We start from the raw sequence: 18,073 nt of genomic DNA, 5'->3' as shown, positions 1-18,073 counted from the left end.
AACTTCCGTATAACATGAAAAAGTGAAAAACTAGAAACTAATTTTTTTTAAATTTTTTGTGTTTAGTTTTAAATGGTATGTGTACTTGCTTCACATTGTCTTTCTAAGTTGGCGTTCATGATTCAAGTATTTCAAGAGTGATATGTTCTCTTTTTGGATTCATATTCCAAACGAAAAAACTGAAGTTGTAAGGGAGGCAACTATGTGCTCAGACGGTCCTGTCAATGACCCACCTTTTTTCTCTCTCCATTTTCTTTTTTCCTTTTAAAATGTATTTATTGCAAGTTGAAAAAAAAGAAAAGGTCACGTTAGTGCTGCTGCTGTTCCAAAAAGGTCACGAGGTCAGAGTTGAAAGTTTTAAGTTCAGATTGAATCCGACCCTCCGCCTAGAAGGTCTCCAGGTAGTAAGGGAGCAGGGCTTCCCATTCTGTGGGGATCTTCTACACTTTGAACCCCCCATAAACTTGAAGAATAATTTGGAGGCCCCCATAATGAAGCACCAGCAAGGTCACCCCCACTGCTGCCGCCACCACTGTTGCTCCACTGCCCAAGCCCTGTTGACCCACCAAAAAGATTCAAAGCAGGTCCAACTGGATCTGTCTGATTCTGTCCTGCCTCAAGAGACTGCCAGCTTGCTGTGGGTGCACTGGGGGTTGCTGCAGGAGTAGGAGGCTGAGCTTGTGCCAGAAAGCGACTAACTTCCTCGTCTGTTGCAAATTCAGCCAGGATGGTAGTGTTTCCCAAAACACACCTATAAAAAAAAAGCCAAAATGGTAGAGTGAAGAGTAACAAACAAACAAGAGTTCACATGTCTAAAAATGTTGAACACTGCTTGAAACAAAACAAAATAACACACTTACTCCCATATAAGTCAATTGTGATAAACAATATGAATGGCTGGAGTTCCATCATTTATTTTTGTTTAAATCCCTTTCTCAAAACCTTACTTTAAAAAAGAAAGAAGAAAAATAATTATACAGACCTGCAGTTTCCAAACTGCATGCCAATGCATCTTGGGACACTGCAATGAACTCACCTAATAAAATACCCAGGAAATACTGATCTCTTTTATGTACAACTGCTATCATCACATCAATGTGAAGTAGCTTCTTTGAATGTGGCTAAATTTTGTTCTACTGATTGCAAAATTAGGCAGATTCTAACTGCCCACTGATAATCCACCACTCATAGTAATATATTATTTTGTCTGTTTTTTATTTTATTATTATTATTGTTTTTAATGCTTTTATTTGTAATACTGGTCTGTGACTGTAATAAAAATTGACTTAGAAGAGGAAATAGGATATGTTAAATATTCAATGAAAACATAATACTCAACATCAGTTGGATATCATGCTACTACTAAGCCTAGTATCTATTAGTTTAATTTGGTGTTTCTGTCAAGTATTTTGTTCTCAAACTGCACTGCAGTGCCCCAGGTAACCCAGCACATTATTTGGGAACCATTAAGTGCTGCAAAAACCTTACTGAAACATTAAGCTATTTTGAGGTGAGAAGGTTGGGGAACCTCTGACACAGACCATTATGCTTCTGTAAAAAAAAAAAAAAAAAGCTCTTCTACCTTGCTTTTTATTTCAGGTTTTACATCCAGAAAATGATACTTCAGCAGATAAAGGTGTCTTCTGGAATGTGATACACTACTAGGGATTTTAGTTGGGATGTCAATGGAATAGTTCCCTTGACATCAGAAATGATAAAAGAGGAAGTAAAGAAGAAGTGGGATAGTCAGTCTCCGCATGTGTATTACGGCTCCAATAAAGGAGAATTATTTGTAACTCAGGGTTGAAATGACAGTGTTGGTGAGAGTGGTCTTAGAAGTTCTTTGGCTGGGCTGCTTACTGTTGGCTTGTTTGGCAGATCTTTGATTGGGGTATTGTTTACTTGATTGTTGGTCTGATGTTACTCTTGGAGTTAATCTATGGTCATTTGGGTGCTGATTGCTGATGGGGAGGTGTTTTGATATTTAGTCTTTTCTATAACTTGACAATAAGCAGCCCAACCAAAGAATCTCCAAGACCACCCCACCAACAATGACGGGGCAAGTGACTAGAATATAAACTGAGAGCAAACCTCACTCTTTACTTTACTCTTTATGATGTTACCTAGTTTGGAGAAAATAAGCAAGAAAACAACCAAGCTCAAAGAGCACCAAGCACCCCTGTATTATGCTTCTTAATTTTGCTCTGTACAAGTACAGTTTCTTATATTTATATTACCGGTACAACAAACAAACACCTGTGGAAATATAATTGGAAATAAGCAAGTGACTATTTGTTACACAAATAGTTGAAAATCTTAGGGGATTTCTGTTAATTTCAAACTATCTTAGTATAATTAAAATGTAACTAAAATATTTCAAAACTAGTATAGAGAATGCTATTTCAGCCTTTTAAAAAATTTACATCATTAACAGAACAATTTGTTTGCTTGTTCAGTAATTATCAACTACTAGAAGGTCATTAAATGGACTTTGTCTACAGTTCAGAGTGGTTCCCTCAGAGAACAAAATAGTCCCCTACTTCTTTTCAAAATATTGCATAAAAATAGTTTTATTCAACTAGACCAAACTATATCTAGTTTAATATTTTTTTTCTAAAGTAACTAGTAAGCTTCCTTTGATAAGTACATAAGCAAGATACAATATTCCTTGTTCAACTAAGTGCAGTACCTTATTCAGAAAAAGTATGAAGATGTTTCTGTTCATTAAATTACATAATTCCTTGCATATACCATCTAAGCCAGTGACTATCACTAAATAGTGCAATAGTAGTTATAACTTAATTAGAAAGTGTGTGATGTATCCCATTTAGTTTTGAATCTACTGCCAATGTTTCATTATATTAATGAGGAAGGAAAATTTCCAACCAATTTTCCATACTATAATATTGCTTAAGAGTTTATCACTTCCTAGATAAACAATTTTCAAACATAGAGAAAGTTCCAAATGTTTCAACTATTCTGCATTAAGAAGATCAGTAAAATCATGGATATTTGTTGCTCTTTACAGCCCTGTGACAACCGTTTAAAAGTAAGGCTGTTTTTATTCTATAAAAAGTAAGGCTCTTTTGATTCTATAATACTAACTATTTATGAAAAAAGTAGTATTACAAATCCCAATTCATAGTTCTAAGTGACTTTTGAACATTCTATTGCATTTCTAAAACTGCAATTGTGGTGAGAAGAGCAATATATTATCCTATCTGAGAAAACCTAGAACATTAATTTTGATTTGCAATTAATTCAAGTGAAACTTCTATATGAATGGCAATTAAAATCTCAGTGTTGCTAATTTTCTAAATTTTAAATTGGTGATCTTGAGGATGAATGCATTTGTAGAATGATAAACTTTATCAAGAAGGAAGCCAAATATTAACTTGTTAGTTTCACCCATCTCTCTTGTCTACAAACACTGTTCTATTCAAGTATGCACAGCATACCAGGGCCATCTCTATTCCAAGAAATGCATAAAATAATAGTTTTCAAAAATAAACTCTTCTGCAATTGTCAGTCATATCTGAAGAATGCATAGATGAAACAAATGAGCCAGGAATGTTATATATTGACAAAACAAGTCAATGAATGTTTGTAGATTGTTGTAAAACTCACATGTGCAGTGCAGTCTGGGCCTTAGCTGCCTCCTGCTTGGTGCTGTACCGGATAAGGGCGGTGCCTTGGGTCAGGTTGAGATGGAATGTCAGCAATGGACCATGCTGCATGCAGATGGTCCTTAAAGTTGACCCATCAATCTTAAAAAGAATAGCAAAGACAGGTTATTAAAATAAAGAGACTGAGGATTTTTCATCTTCAAACATACTAAAAGTAATATACAGAACAAAAAGCAATCAGGCAGCATATTGTATATGTAGTCCTCGAGTTACAACAGCAACTAGGACCTGAATTTCTGTCATTAAATAATGTGGCTGTAAAGCATGATGTCACATGACTGCATTGCTTAGCAAGGGCAGTCCTTGTTACTGTCACAGTCCCAGGATTGTATGGGCTGTTAAGCACAGAGGCAGGAGTGCCAGGCAAGTAAGAAAACGGATAAGAGCTTCAGGTGGGCAGGGGAGTATGTGCTCTAGGCAGATACTATGGTGGGCAGGCGGGTACTGCACTATGGTGGTCGGTACCATGGATAGGCACTATAGTGTGGGCAGGCAAAAAAGCAGCAGAAAGGGAGTGACTTCCTCCCAGCTTCCCCATTAACTTTGCTTGGGGAAAGCTGGCAGGGAATGTTGGAAATTGTGTGAAAGTGGCTGGCTGTGCCATCGCAACCACAAATCAGACATCAAGTGCCTGGATTGTGATCATGTGACAAGACCTAATTTAAGCCGGTCTTTAGCAGTCTTTCACACTGAGTGGCAGTTCATGGACTCTTAAATGCATACAAGGAAGGAATCTGCATAATTGTGACTGGTTGGAATTACCTAAGATAAAGTTATAATAAAGAGTTAAAAATCAGGCATGTACCGGCAGTTATTCTAACAGAAGTTCAAAAACTTTTTGGCAGCTGTATTAGAAATATTCTATAATTTCACTAAGGAAAAAAGAGGGAAGAAACTGGCAGTTATGACTGAGTGCAGAACTGGAAATAACAGTGATAAATCTGACACTTAATAATTTCTTCGGTTTTTAAGTATTGTCATATTGAAGCACACGGCTATGGCCTTTTAAAAAACACAATACAATATTGTACAAGAGTTAGTAAGAAAAAGGAGGATGAAAGTAGAAATACCTGCGGAGTGAGATTGTGAAGAACCAGCCAGTAGCTGGGACGTACAGAACCACCATCACTCCAAGTAGAGGCTGCAAAATTATTAAAACAGCAAGCATTTGTATTCATCTTAATTTATAATTTGGAAACAAAATACATATTAATATTTATAGGAACTATTTAACTTGCCAATAAGAAAGACTGGTTGTTTAGCTGCAATTGTTCTGAGTGATCACATGCAGGGAATTTAGCAATCAGATCAATATTAACAACATTTTACTGCTAGCTGAAAGAATTTTTCTTTCTTTCTTTCTTATTTTGGTGGCAAGCCCACCTCAAATACCCAATAGTTAAAGGACCAAGGCTCCTCAATCCTTTCTTGCCGATCTGTTCTTAACAAATCACTGCAGCAGCTATTGCTACTAAAGCCAAGAGCAATGCACAATGTCTGCAGTGGAAAGGAAAGTGGAAGGTTAGACACACGAGCATTACACAAAAGGTATGGAAACAAGTTTTCTTTACTTTCTGTACTTCTACCTTACAGCAAAAGAATAAGAACAAGAAGAGTAGGGCTGAAATTAGATTAAATTAAAATAAATATTAACATCCAATATCAGAAAGTAGTGTACAATTTCTATTCGCTCAAGCAAGGGCTGGGCTCTGACCTGAGGATGGGGTGGGGGGGTTCCTGTGCATTGGGTATTATCCATTTGCTTCCATTATTTCGGAAGACAAGGAAAAGTTCTTGTCAGCAGTTTTTAAAATAAAAGTACTAAATGCTGATGGAGAGCTTCCACCAAAACATTTTTATTTGCACCTGTGTGTATTCAAAATATTTTTTTCCGCATGTTTTCAAAACTCGTATGTGTGATTGCACAGATTACTTCAAAAATACACATACATACTTATTCCTTACAACTACATATTATTTCTAGAATTCTCATGATTTTTTCTCATTCTAGTTTCTCAATAAAGTTTCAATTGATTTTTATAGATTAGGTAGTTTTTTATTGAACAAACTTAAAAATTTCTTATCTGATCTATTAATACACCCTTCTTTGGCTTATAATAATCCTAAAAAAAGTATTCACCAGAGGCAAGCCTTGAATCCTGCGTACCCCACCCCCTGAGTGAGCGGGGCGCTGTGCTACTCCAGGGAGAGGATGTTTTCAGATTACTCAGACCAGGAGGTGGGCGTGGCAGCCCTGTAGTGTTTCTTGAGGAAATATGGTTTTTCCATAACTTAGTAGAGAGATGAGCTGGATTAGGTCCTATGGGATCTGGGGACCACGTTGATTTGTAATCATTGAATTTTGCTGAAATGGATAAAAGGAAAAAGTGATAATTAAGTCATTAATAAATACATCATAAACTAAGTTCTGTTTTTGTCAGACTATTTAAAATGCTTGGCTTAAAAAAAAATCTGATGCAACACATCTGGGTCATTTTTATCACTCTACATTTGTCTAAGAAAAAAATAAAGGCAAGTCTCTGGCTACTTCATGATTTTCTTCCATAACAAGATGGCCCCTGACTCTCTGACAACCACATCATGCTTTTTGGAGGAAGTGGTAGAAAATCTGGAGAAAACAGACATTATATGTACAGTATTTCTTTTTACTTGATGGAGGTTCCCACAAAAAAAAAAAGACCAATCCTCCAACATGTACATTATTCCAGGCTACATTTCTTTCCAACTTCCAAAATTTGCTAAAGGGATGCGATGAAGTTTTTGCTTCGGTTAAGTAAACGGTATTCATTGTTGGTACTCCTTAAATGTCTTTATTTTGTTACCAGCTTCATTATTACATTCTATCAGTTAATTACATTACTGGTAAGCAAACAATTATTCTTTTGTTTTATGGAACAGCCCATTAAATCATGTTGGAGGTAATTGATGGACTAATACCGTTTCCCCCAAAATAAGACATCCCCTGTTAATAAGCCCAATCGGGCTTTTTAGCACATGGCAATAAGGCCAAGCGCTTATTTCAGGGTTCAAAAAAATATAAGACAGGGTCTTATTTTGGGGAAACACGGTAGTAGATCTCATCTACCCCCTTGCACATCTTGCTCCCTCCCCTCCTATCTTTTACTCGTAATTTTGTATTTTTATTGTGAGTTGGTTAGATAGATAGATAGATAGATAGATAGATAGATAGATAGATAGATAGATTCCACTTTTCTTTTATTCTCTTACTTGAGTTGAAAATATAAAGGCACATACCTGAAGTGCTATGAACATTTGTGAAAGAATTGTCAGAGGCACTGTAGGGCCAGGCACCAGGTGAAGGCAGCGAGGTGTTGAGGGAAGAATTAGACCCTATGGAAAGAAAAGGAGAGGAAAACTCAGTGATCTTCAAATTTGAAAAAGAACTTTCTATGATACTGAATATAACATATTAAAATTGTTTGCATGTGTGTATATGCCTTACTAATTAGAATTATAGCAGCTTTCATGCTTTCAATTCTCAGAATTTACATTTTGTAAGTTAAGAGGTAAAACAAGATTTTCAGTTTGTATTTTGTTATCTTGCATGGCAATGCTCAATTTTTCACTTATGCCAACATGTCACACTCCCAGACAAGCCTTTCTCCCCTCTTTTCCCCCTTGCAATGTATTTTAAAACTAGTCACATAAGGGGGGGGGGGGAAGCTGCAGTGAAGAATCAGCACTTAGAGAAAAGTTAAAGCATCAGAAATCTTTGGGCCACTCATTCAGACCAACCCATCTTATAGGATTCTTACTGTGGGAAAAATAGGAGGAGAAATGAACACTACATATACCACCTTGAATTGGGATAAGTAAAGGGAGGATATAAATCAAATAAACCTTTCTTCTCAGTAAATAAATCTCTTTTTCCCATAATTAGTCAACCAACAAATAGGCTATTACTTGTACAGGTTGTCCTTGACTTACAATCACAATTGATCCCAAAATTTCTGTTATTCAGAAAGACATTTGTTAAGTGCTTTTTGCCCCATTTTCCAACCTTTCTTGTCACAGTTGTTAAGTGAATCATCACAGTTGATAAGTTAGTAACACGGTTGTTAAGTGAATCTGGCTTCCCCAATTTTGCTTGTCAAAAGGTTGCAAAAGGTGATCACATGTCCTTGGGACGCAGCAACGGGCATAATTATGAGTCACTTGCCAAGCATCTGAATTTTGATCACATGATCATGGCGATGCTACAAAGGCCATAAGTGTGAAAACAGTCTTAAGTCACCTTTTTCAGTACTGTTGTTAACTTTGAATAGTCACTAAATGAACTGTTGTAAGTCAAGGACTACCTGTATTGTGCATGGCTCCATCCTAGCAACTATAAAATAGGTATTATAATCCTGCAAACCTGTGCTGTTATCCCGCAGAAGTTGGTGATCCGTATCTACAATGGGGGCTGTGACTGTACCTCCCAGCACACTTCCTGGGGTCACATAAGGGTCAGATTCAGGATCAATGTTTGGAATACCTTTCCACGGCACTCCTGGCTGAAATTCTGAAACAAAACAATAAATACTGCTGTTTAAAATAATGTGTTTATGATACTGTTTCAATAATACTCTGAATTCTGCAATAAGCAGAATTATGTATCTATCTCAAAATGCTATAGTTTGAAAAAAATCTGTATTAGTACAGATAAAATATATATATATATATATATTTTAAAAAATTGATTACAAATGTGATGGCACAATTATGCCACAAACTCTCACCAAAGTATTTTCTCCTCTCCTTCCAGAATTACTGAACATCTTAAAGAAATATTACATTATTTAAGAGGGATTTGTGTATATGCATAATATGATGTAGTTAACACCACTATTTAATTCAATCAGGTATCTCCAAAATTACATGTCATTTATGACTTGAATAGCCTTGGAATCAACTAACCCCACAGGAATGTATGGAGCTGACTGTTGGGGGTGATACTCCAATATTGTTATGTTATGATTCATCAAATCACCTTTGACTCTTGGTGATGGGAAGGACACGTTCTTGTAGTTTGGGAAACATTTTTGGAAATAGTTTGATATTTCCTTCTTCCTAGAGCTGAGAGACAGTGACACTGATCTATGTTTTATCTCCTTGATAACATGATTTATTAAACTATTTTGGATGAGTAGTTTGATAAACTCTAAAAGATCAAAAGAGAATGTCTGCAGTTGTGTATGAACATGATGGAATCAAGGATGGTTTGTAAGGTCAGAAATGTAGGGTATAGATATAAACTAGTTCATATCCCTGTTTTCTTATCTAGGACCTTTTAAAAAAATTATTATCCTGCTGTTTTTTCATATACAACTCAAGACAGAGAACCTATCAATACTCTTTCCTTCTCCTATTTTTCCCAGAATAATCACTTTGTGAGGCGAGTTGGCGGAAAAAGTGTGACTGGTACAAAGTCACCCAGCCGGCTTTCATGCCCAAGGTGAGACTAAAACTCATAGTCTAGGCCAACACCTTCACAACTACACCAAATTGGCTCTTAAAGCTCTCAATTTTTGATATATTAGGTTTCATATTTCTTTCTGTGTTTTGTATATAATATTGTTCACTCCAAAAGAGAGCAGTTAACATATATTATGGTATATTTGATAAACTGCACAAATACCTAGTGGGAAGAAATCAGTAACAGAGATATGAATCAAGGAGTATGTCACAGAAAAGATGATGCAGATGAAAAGAAAAAACTAAACTCTGAATACAGGAAGACAATTTTAGCCCCATTAAGAAACAATTGGGTCCTTTGCAATTAAGATTAGTGAAATTTGTTCTCCCTTATGATGACTTGTCTGGCCTCAAGATTTATGTCAGCTTATTTTTTGTGTTCAAATCAGCAGCTTCAGCTAACTTGTAACTAAGTATCATGGGATAATACTAAATAATTTGGTAAACTGTAGTAAACAATTCCCCGAACTTGACTATACAAAAGCTTATTTATAACTTTAAACAAATTTATACAAACTCAGATGGTCAAATAGTGGAAGACTTGGAATCAAAAGACAGTGTTTGCTCAACAGTCAAAACTGTACAATAAGTTAACATATAAACAAGGATATCATTCCTTTTCCATCTACTCATTCATAGAGCACACTGAAATTACCTGGTGGCCAGCTGGCATTGCTGGATTTGCTTCCAATTTTACTGGTTGGTGGGGATTTGGCTGGTAGCCAACTATCACCAGCAGGACCTGTATGGCTGCCCAGTGGGTCGCCAGGAACTATATCAAATTGGTTATAGGGAGATCCCCCTCGGGCTTTTCCAGGGGGCACAATTGTCCCTGGAAAACAGAAGAAAAATATGTTCTGATAGAAAATGATCCGGCTGGTAGCAGAGGCTGTTATCATATTGTTACCAGTGCTATTATGTAATTCAGTACATTGAAATGTAGCTGACTTGTGCCATGGATACGTATGAAAGCTGGAATAAATTCACTCAAAGCAGGCCATACAAGTAGAAAGTAGAATTAAATGTTACAAGTATATTTTATTACTGTCTAGAGTTGCTTGATGGCGAGATGGGTGGAATATACATTTAATAAATGAATAAATAAATTTATCCTTCGGAAGTTTGATCTATTAAAAATCAGATCTAGCTTAAACAAAAGCTACTGGACTCAAGCACACTATCATAGAATGTTCAGGTTATTCTAATAGGTATTTCACTGGCAAAAAGAAGTTTCTTTCTGATAATCTAATTTCTCACCATTTTTGTGCATACTGGCATCTTGGGAAGCTACAGGTGGCAAGCCATCCATCATAGAAGTCCACTGTTTAAAACGAGATTCTGTTCCAGTTTCTTTCCCTCCTACCATGCCATAATCCATGCTACTTGAACCAAAACCTTTAAAACAGCAATGTATTTAAATGCATGTATGAGCAACTATTATGATAGCGATAGTGCTAATGAGGAAACCTAGATACATCTGCTCATTTAAATAAATCAATTGTTGTTCATTCTCTTCTCTAAGCTGCACCTTAATGTAATGTAAGCAATTCTGACATTAAAAAAGGACACACTTTATGATCACATAAAAAATTCAAGAACACAAAAAATGAAATAGTAAAATTATGTTCAAATATTCATTAAAAATACAAGTAGTCCTTGATTTATAACCACAATTAACCCCAAAATTTCTGTTGCTAAGCTGTTAAGTGAATTTTGCCTCATTTTACGGGTTTTTCTTGCCACAGTTCTTATGTGAATCATTGCAGTTGTTAAGTTGGTAATGGGGTTGCTAAATTAATCTGACTTCCCCATTGACTTTGCTTGTCAGAAACTTGCAAAAGGATCACATGACTCAGGGACGCTGCAACCATCATAAATATGAATCAGTTGCGAAGCACCCAAAGTTTGATCATATGACCATGGGAATGCTGCAATGGTTGTAAGCGTGAAAATGGTTATAAGTCAGTTTTTTCGGTGATGTTATAACTGAATGGTTACTAAATGAACTGTTGTAAATCATGGAGTACCAGACTTTCCTGTTCCTGCAAACACAACTACGTAACCCAGGTGTTCCCATGTTAGTGGGGTAGAGACCACTCTTACATCAATAGTAAAGAGTACTGTCCCATCTACTATGCTATTTTCAATAGGGCTATAGCAGGGATTCCCAGAATTTCAGATATAAGTCTTTATCTGCATTATTTGCATTATTATGACAGGAAATGGGCGTACAACATTTTGCATGCACAACGACCCAATTAATCATTTATATTTTTAAGTGATGAAATAAAATTTTAAAAGAATTATGTGTGGTAGAATTTTTTAATCAATCTTGCAACGATTTATTCTTATCATGAGTACTGAAAGCTATTTGAATAACTTATATGTACTGTAATGAGTGCAGGAAATAATTTAAACTCTGATCCCACCCAACACATTTCATCACTATCTACATACTATATGTAACTTATATCCTAGTCAGATGAAGCGAAAAGTAAAACTGGAATCAAATCCTGAGAATTTCTTGGGATTTCAACTCTGAATTGTGACTAGATTAGGTTCCTATATCTTTTTCTAGTCTCCATCTGAAGAGCTCACAATGGTTTATAGATGATTCTTAAGTAGAGGTCAGGTTTCATTCCTCACTAGGAGCATGTATTTATTGAACATTCTTTGGAACCAAAACCATAGAACCTTTTGTCTTACTCAGGGCTTGAATACAAAACATCTCATATATAGAATAACCTGTATCACAAACAGGTAGAATCTAATGAAAATATGTCAGTGTATTTATATTGTGGAAAAATCATAACGGTACATCATGTATAGAAAGTTATAGTGTATACAGCCATTAACTAGAAATCAGAGTATGCTTTCTTGGCCTTTACTGACTTTTTTTTTTTGTTCCTATTGTCTTATATATACCATTATTTTCATGAGAAAACACATAAAATTAAATATTTATAAAAGGCAATATCCATAAATGTATCAATATAAAATGCCATTGTAATATTTAAGAACTTGCACAGGATACAATAATTAACTGAAGTTTAATTCCAAAGTGTTTCCTAATTAGGTTTTTCAACTCTATGAATGTTTTACAGTGGTTCTCCTCCTACCTCTTGGGCTGTACACAGTTTGTCTGGGCGGGGGGTCAGAGATCCTCCCCAAGGCCCCTCACTTGTGGGGTGCCGCAGGGGTCGGTTCTCTCCCCCCTGCTCTTTAACATCTACATGAAGCCACTGGGTGAGATCATCATAGTTTCGGGGTGAGGTATCATCAGCATGCGGCCGCGCGGGTAGTTACAGGTGCTTCCCATTACTCCCATATAACACTATTGTTGCACAAGCTGCACTGGTTGCCGGTGGTCCTCCAGATCCGCTTCAAGGTGCTGGTGCTCACCTATAAAGCCCTTCATGGCATGGGCCCGGGGTACTTGCAGGACTACCTCCTACCGGCCTCCCACCGCCCACTGCGCTCACATAGGACTGCCCTCCTCCAGGTCCTATCGGCCAGACAGTGTCGGCTGGCGGCCCCCAGGATGAGGGCGTTCTCTGTGGTTGCACTGACCCTCTGGAATGGTTTACCCACTGGGCCCCCGACCTCCGCACCTTCCGTGCCGACCTAAAGACATGGCTCTTTCAGCAAATTCCCTGATCTGCCGTGCATTTTAATTTGGGGGATTTGAGGTTTTTAAATCGGATTTTAACATTTTAATTCTACTTATTGTTGGGTTGTTTTATTCTGTGAGCCGCCCTGAGTCCCTCGGGAGAAGGGCAGCATATAAATATGATAATAAATAAATAAATAAAGATGCATCTCCTAAATCACCTGTTTGCATCTTTGTACAAATAAACTATTTATTAAAAAGTCTAAATTAAGCAAGATATTTTAAAATAAGATTAGCAAATATAATGCTAGGTAATGCTAAGTAGAAAAAGAAACCAAAGCTAGAGTTTCATGCGATATGGCAAATTTCAGTAAAGAAGCAACATGAGCAAATCAAGCATATATATAATATAATATTATACAATATAAAATTATTGTGTAACGATGAATAGAAATAATAAATTACGGATATTTACAATGTTTACCTGAATTATATACAGGAATCTGCCCTTTGGTTGACATATCTGAGAGACCCACATTTAGACCACTAGGTACAATATTGTCTAAATGAGGCTTAGGTCCAACTGGATGTGATGGAGAATGTTTCATGCCTGGCTGCCTTTGCTGTTGTTGAAGGGCATTTACCATACGGGCAAGCTGCGGTTAAGGAAACAAACAAAAATTGGTTGACTTCAGACATAGGCAATCTGGTGTTGCAAAGGTATTTTGGACCATTTTGTATCAAACCTAAAAGCAAAAGTTTGTGTGATTTTTATCAAAAATCCCTATTCGTATATTATCTTAATAAAAACAAAGGATTATGGTTCAAAGCTTAGTTTAAAACAGTTTTTAAACTTTCCAAGTTCATGAGATTCTAGGCCATTTTGTTTAAAAAATGAGGGATACCTAAAAAAACAGGGAGGAAAGGGAAAGAGTATTAAGATTAAATATTTATTTTCTCTTTCAAGTAATACATCTATTACTGTATAATCTTAATAGAATGTCTTAGCTCGAGTATGAGAGTAATTATCATTACTATATACTTCTAAACTCATTAAAGTAAGTCTTAAAACCAGTGCAACGTTCAATTTATTTCAATATTAGATCTTGGTTTTACTGAGTATTGAAAAAGTATTCACAATATTTAAAAAGATTTAAATAAAAGGTAGTGTGGCTTTCAATTATGTTCCATGGAAGAAATACTAGATAAAATAAAACTTAATAATTATCTTTCCTGATTAACTTGCCAGATTTCACAAGTCACACATTACCTGTTGTTCCTGTTGTTGTCGTACAGCTTGAGAAATCTTTCTCTGATTTTGTAACAGTTGTTGCTGTTGCTGCTGCTGCTGCTGCTGGAGGAGCAGTTGACAGGCCTTCAATGCAAATGAATAAAGGAAAAAAACTAGTTTACTTTGTACAAACTTAAAATTGGATAGTGTACATTTGTATAACAAAAAGAAAACAAAAAACAATTAAAAACATTATCATAGAAGAGCCTGATGTTTAATACTAATTTATCAAAGGCTTTACATAATAGAGTTGTTCTTTTTAATGGTATCTATACTTGTTTCAAATTTAATGTTTGAACTATTATTATCAAATTACTACTAAGGATTTGTGCATATGCATATGTCCATGTGTATGTATGTATTTCCTACAACATATATTTAAAACACAACCACAATAAAATTATCTCAAGTGCATCCCATGTACAGGAACAGGAATGGGGGATAAGAAAATTCAGTCAGCCATCATATGAGAACAGCTACTTACAAGCTGAAACTGAGGAAACTGTGGAAGTTGGCTCAACATAGCAATCTGTTGAGGAGAAAGTTGGGGCCCCATATTGAAAAGGCCTGGATTCAGACCACTGTTAGGAAATTGCTTAAGCATGGATGCAGAAACCTATATGAAGAGAGTGGGGAAAAAAGTAACAGAACAACAAAATGGTTTATGAATAAAAACACTTCTAAATCCAAATTACTTTAGTATTTTTTTTAAAAAAGATACACCAAACTAAGCCAAACGAAAGTGGTAGCTCATTTCCCCCCCATTAAGTATTATTTTGGGGGGTTATTGAGGTTTATGCCAGCAAACAAACCAGGAGTTGGTTTCCCAATACTCAGTCACTATCCATTATGGTATACCTGTTTTCACTTTGTAAAATGTAAGATTACTGTAAAGTTTTTGCTTCCTAGGAGGAATAGCTGGAAGGCAGCTCATCACTGAATTTTTGAAAGCCAGCAGGAACAGTTAACTGGGCTGAGGAGAAGTTGTGGATTAATTATTCCACATCCACCATTTTAAGGTAAATGAATTTGAAAACTGAACATAAAATTGAACTTTTTTTTTTATTATGGGATCTAAGTCACTCATGAATTTTGATCTGCAAATATTGGGTAAATGGAATTAAAGAATGAAAAGTAGCTAAATGGAGATGGATGACAACATGGAAGGTGGACCAAGACTTTAACTGACAAAACAAGATTAGGTGAAGGTGAAGAAAGAAGTTGGGGACCAGATGATGGATGTGTCTCAGACAAATGGTGAGAAAAGCTGGACAGTGGATTGTATCTGATCAGCTCTAGGCTCAGAAGAAGAGCTACCCTTGAGTGATAAGATGTACTGGAAAGATTGTTTCAGGGGAAGGTATACAGATCTTTTCTGGCTCAGCAACTTCAACCCAGAGCCTAGGTAACTGGATTGCTGGTGGTCTCAGCATCACACAGCTGTCGGGAAATATCAGGATCACGTTTGTCCACAACTTGCTGGAGTGAACACGCATGGGATGTATTACTCAGTCCTGGTTAGGAAAAAGTGATGATGTTGCCTCTCTAAAATTTGTCCCTCCAGCTTTTGGTCCTGCCTCCATCTTCAAAGCAAGGGATGTAAGGTAGTGATAATTGTTGAGGATATTCTGGCAGTGGTCGGGGTTATAATGTGATGTAGGGATAACTCTGAAGAGCAGGAAGAAGAGTTACAACCAAGACAAATCAGACAAAAGAAATTTGAGACTGAAGCAGAAATGTAACTTGAGAAAGCATCTCAGGCTTGACACTCTCTTCCTTTATCTTCAAGAGAACTAGAGAGGGTCAAATCTGAAATGCATTTACAAGAAATTACATTTCTTTCGTCTGATCATCGTCTTGGATGCAGATCTTCTTTCTGTTTCTCAAGGTTACACCTACCCCTTTGTTAAGCAACTGTTCCAATGACCAGGTCTTTAAATAGAAATGCCACCATTTCATTCAGATAGTTACCTCATACAGCTATGCCAGTGTTACTTTCACCTAGCATACATTGATATCAAATGCAGAAAATTTGGTTGTAAATGTGTGCAAATGTTGGAAAATGATTTTCTAATTACCTTTTATTACTGTTAGATAACTGAGGTAGTCACTAAACAAGGAGTATATTGCTAGAATATATTCCTACAGATTACAGGGATTCGGTTTTGGAGGTGATGGACTGTGAAGTGTGACATTGGGCCATTGGGTTAAATTGGGGTCTGACTATATTGCACAATTTGCTACAAGTCTCTTCCTGATCGCTTGGATCTCCTCTTGGGGCTATTGGTGGAATCCCTGTTTTTAGAATAAGGTACTTCAATTACTGTGGGTGGGTGGATTCAGGGAGGTTTTAGAAGAGTCTATAGCTACCATGGGCATGTCACACATAATCTTGGGTGTGATACACACAATGTCCAGATGTTAAATTTAGTGTTTACTTCTCAGAAATCTTCGTTATGATGACAGCACTTTTGGTTATTATGAGAGTCACTGCTTACAAGAGTCTCCAGATGGTGGGAAGTCAGACTACGATGGGTCGCTCTAGGCATCTGATGCATCTAGATGGATTCCAGACAGCACCTGGTTGTCTGGTACATGGAATATTCTGATTTTAACCTACTGAATCCTTAAAGGCTTGGTACCTAGAGACCTTCTTCAGGTAGAACTGATCCATTTAGTTCGCTCATCCCAAAGGAGGATACTCAGAATAACTGGTTATCTCCTACAATATAATGCTTTTCTAGTTATATCCCAATTATGGACTAACCTGCCTCCAGGGTTTAAATATGCCCTCCTCATTTGGTATTTCCTACTTTTTTGTTTTAAAATTTAAATATACACAAACATTTTTGGTATTTAAAATCAATGTTTTAATCAGAAAGCAGAATTATAATTAGTAAGGATAAGTAAGGACTTTTTGACAGCATATTGAAACATTATGGTGGACAAATCTATCTTTGTTAAGGCAATTTCTAGATAGAAATAAATTAGCAGCTAGAGCTCATCTGATAATGCAAGTTGATAAAAGTTTGAATTTGAATTGTAGCCAAATAAATTGATAATTAAACCAAAAAAAATCTTTTATGAATAAGAAAATATACAGCATTTTTCGGAGTATAAGACGCACCTTTTTCCTCTGTAAAAGAATGTAGCCCCGCCCACCCACTGGCCCCCAGCCTTTGGCCTCTGCCTCCCAGCAGTTTACCTCCTTACAGCAAGCAGCAAGAAGAAACAGCTCGTTTCAGCTTCAGCACAGCCTAATTAGCACAAGTTGATTGGATTGGCCTCCCGACTCTCAGCTGTTTTGCACGGGCCTCTGTTGCTTGCTGCAAGGAGGTAAATTGCTGGGAGCAGATTTTTTTTCTTGTGCTAATCAAGCTATGCTGAATTGTCGGGAGGCAGAGGCAGATTTCTTTTTCTTGTTTTCCTCACCAAAAAAGGTAGGTGCATCTTATAGTCCTGAGCGTCTTATACTCCAAAAAATATGGTACTTGTTTCAACTGTCGAGGTTATTCAAAGTTAACTTAAAATGTTAGTATAAACTAAAATACAGGGCCATCACTTTACTGCTCAGTATACTTCAAGTATCACAATAGACCTCTAGCAGTCTGTCAACTGGAAGTAACTGTAGCTATTGCACCGAAGAGGCGCTTAGTGTCAAGGAAGTGAGTTCAGAGTTGCAATAAAGCAGGGGTGTCAAACTCAAGGCCTGGGGGCTGGGGATCTGGCTCACAGGGTGCTTAGACCTGGCCTCTGGCCCTTGAAACAGCGAAGGACTGACCCACGGCGGCTTGGTTTTCACTGGCAGAGGGCTATAGGAGGCCATCCAGGCCAAAAACAGGCCCTGGAAGCAAAACAAAACGAAAGGAGAAATGTTTCCCCTTTTCCATTTGAGCATCCAAGAAGGGACAGGAAAGGAGGAAGGGAAAGAGGAAAGACAAAGAAAAAGAAGGAAAGAGAGCAAGGAAGGAAATAGAAGGAAAGAGG

The 18,073-nt window shown here is 36.8% G+C and overlaps 1 protein-coding gene across 22 annotated transcripts in view; it reads right to left on the bottom strand.

Moving 5' to 3' along the window:
* Positions 1 to 249: 249 nt before the first annotated feature.
* TNRC6B (trinucleotide repeat containing adaptor 6B) overlaps positions 250 to 18,073 on the bottom strand; it is a 123,304-nt gene continuing 105,480 nt past the window's right edge. For 16 of the 22 annotated variants that reach the window (XM_060694575.2, XM_034403196.3, XM_060694578.2 and 13 more), the window contains 11 exons: positions 14,571 to 14,702; positions 14,066 to 14,170; positions 13,280 to 13,451; positions 10,443 to 10,580; positions 9,841 to 10,017; positions 8,086 to 8,232; positions 6,963 to 7,058; positions 5,827 to 6,051; positions 4,757 to 4,827; positions 3,628 to 3,767; positions 250 to 751 (listed from right to left, as the gene is read on the bottom strand). In XM_060694575.2, coding sequence (XP_060550558.2) covers positions 364 to 751; positions 3,628 to 3,767; positions 4,757 to 4,827; positions 5,827 to 6,051; positions 6,963 to 7,058; positions 8,086 to 8,232; positions 9,841 to 10,017; positions 10,443 to 10,580; positions 13,280 to 13,451; positions 14,066 to 14,170; positions 14,571 to 14,702 — 1,791 coding nt within the window. In that variant the 3' untranslated portion in view covers positions 250 to 363. The remainder of the gene's footprint in view (positions 752 to 3,627; positions 3,768 to 4,756; positions 4,828 to 5,826; positions 6,052 to 6,962; positions 7,059 to 8,085; positions 8,233 to 9,840; positions 10,018 to 10,442; positions 10,581 to 13,279; positions 13,452 to 14,065; positions 14,171 to 14,570; positions 14,703 to 18,073) is intronic. The other 6 variants (XM_087873897.1, XM_087873904.1, XM_087873899.1 and 3 more) reach the window with 1 other exon arrangement.

Source organism: Pantherophis guttatus, chromosome 7 (genome assembly GCF_059756535.1).
Source record: "Pantherophis guttatus breed Tessera chromosome 7, ASM5975653v1, whole genome shotgun sequence".
In the NCBI taxonomy this organism is placed as follows: Eukaryota; Metazoa; Chordata; class Lepidosauria; order Squamata; family Colubridae; genus Pantherophis; species Pantherophis guttatus.
Note: the sequence above shows the minus strand (reverse complement) of the source record. Positions and strands in the feature narration are given on the sequence as shown.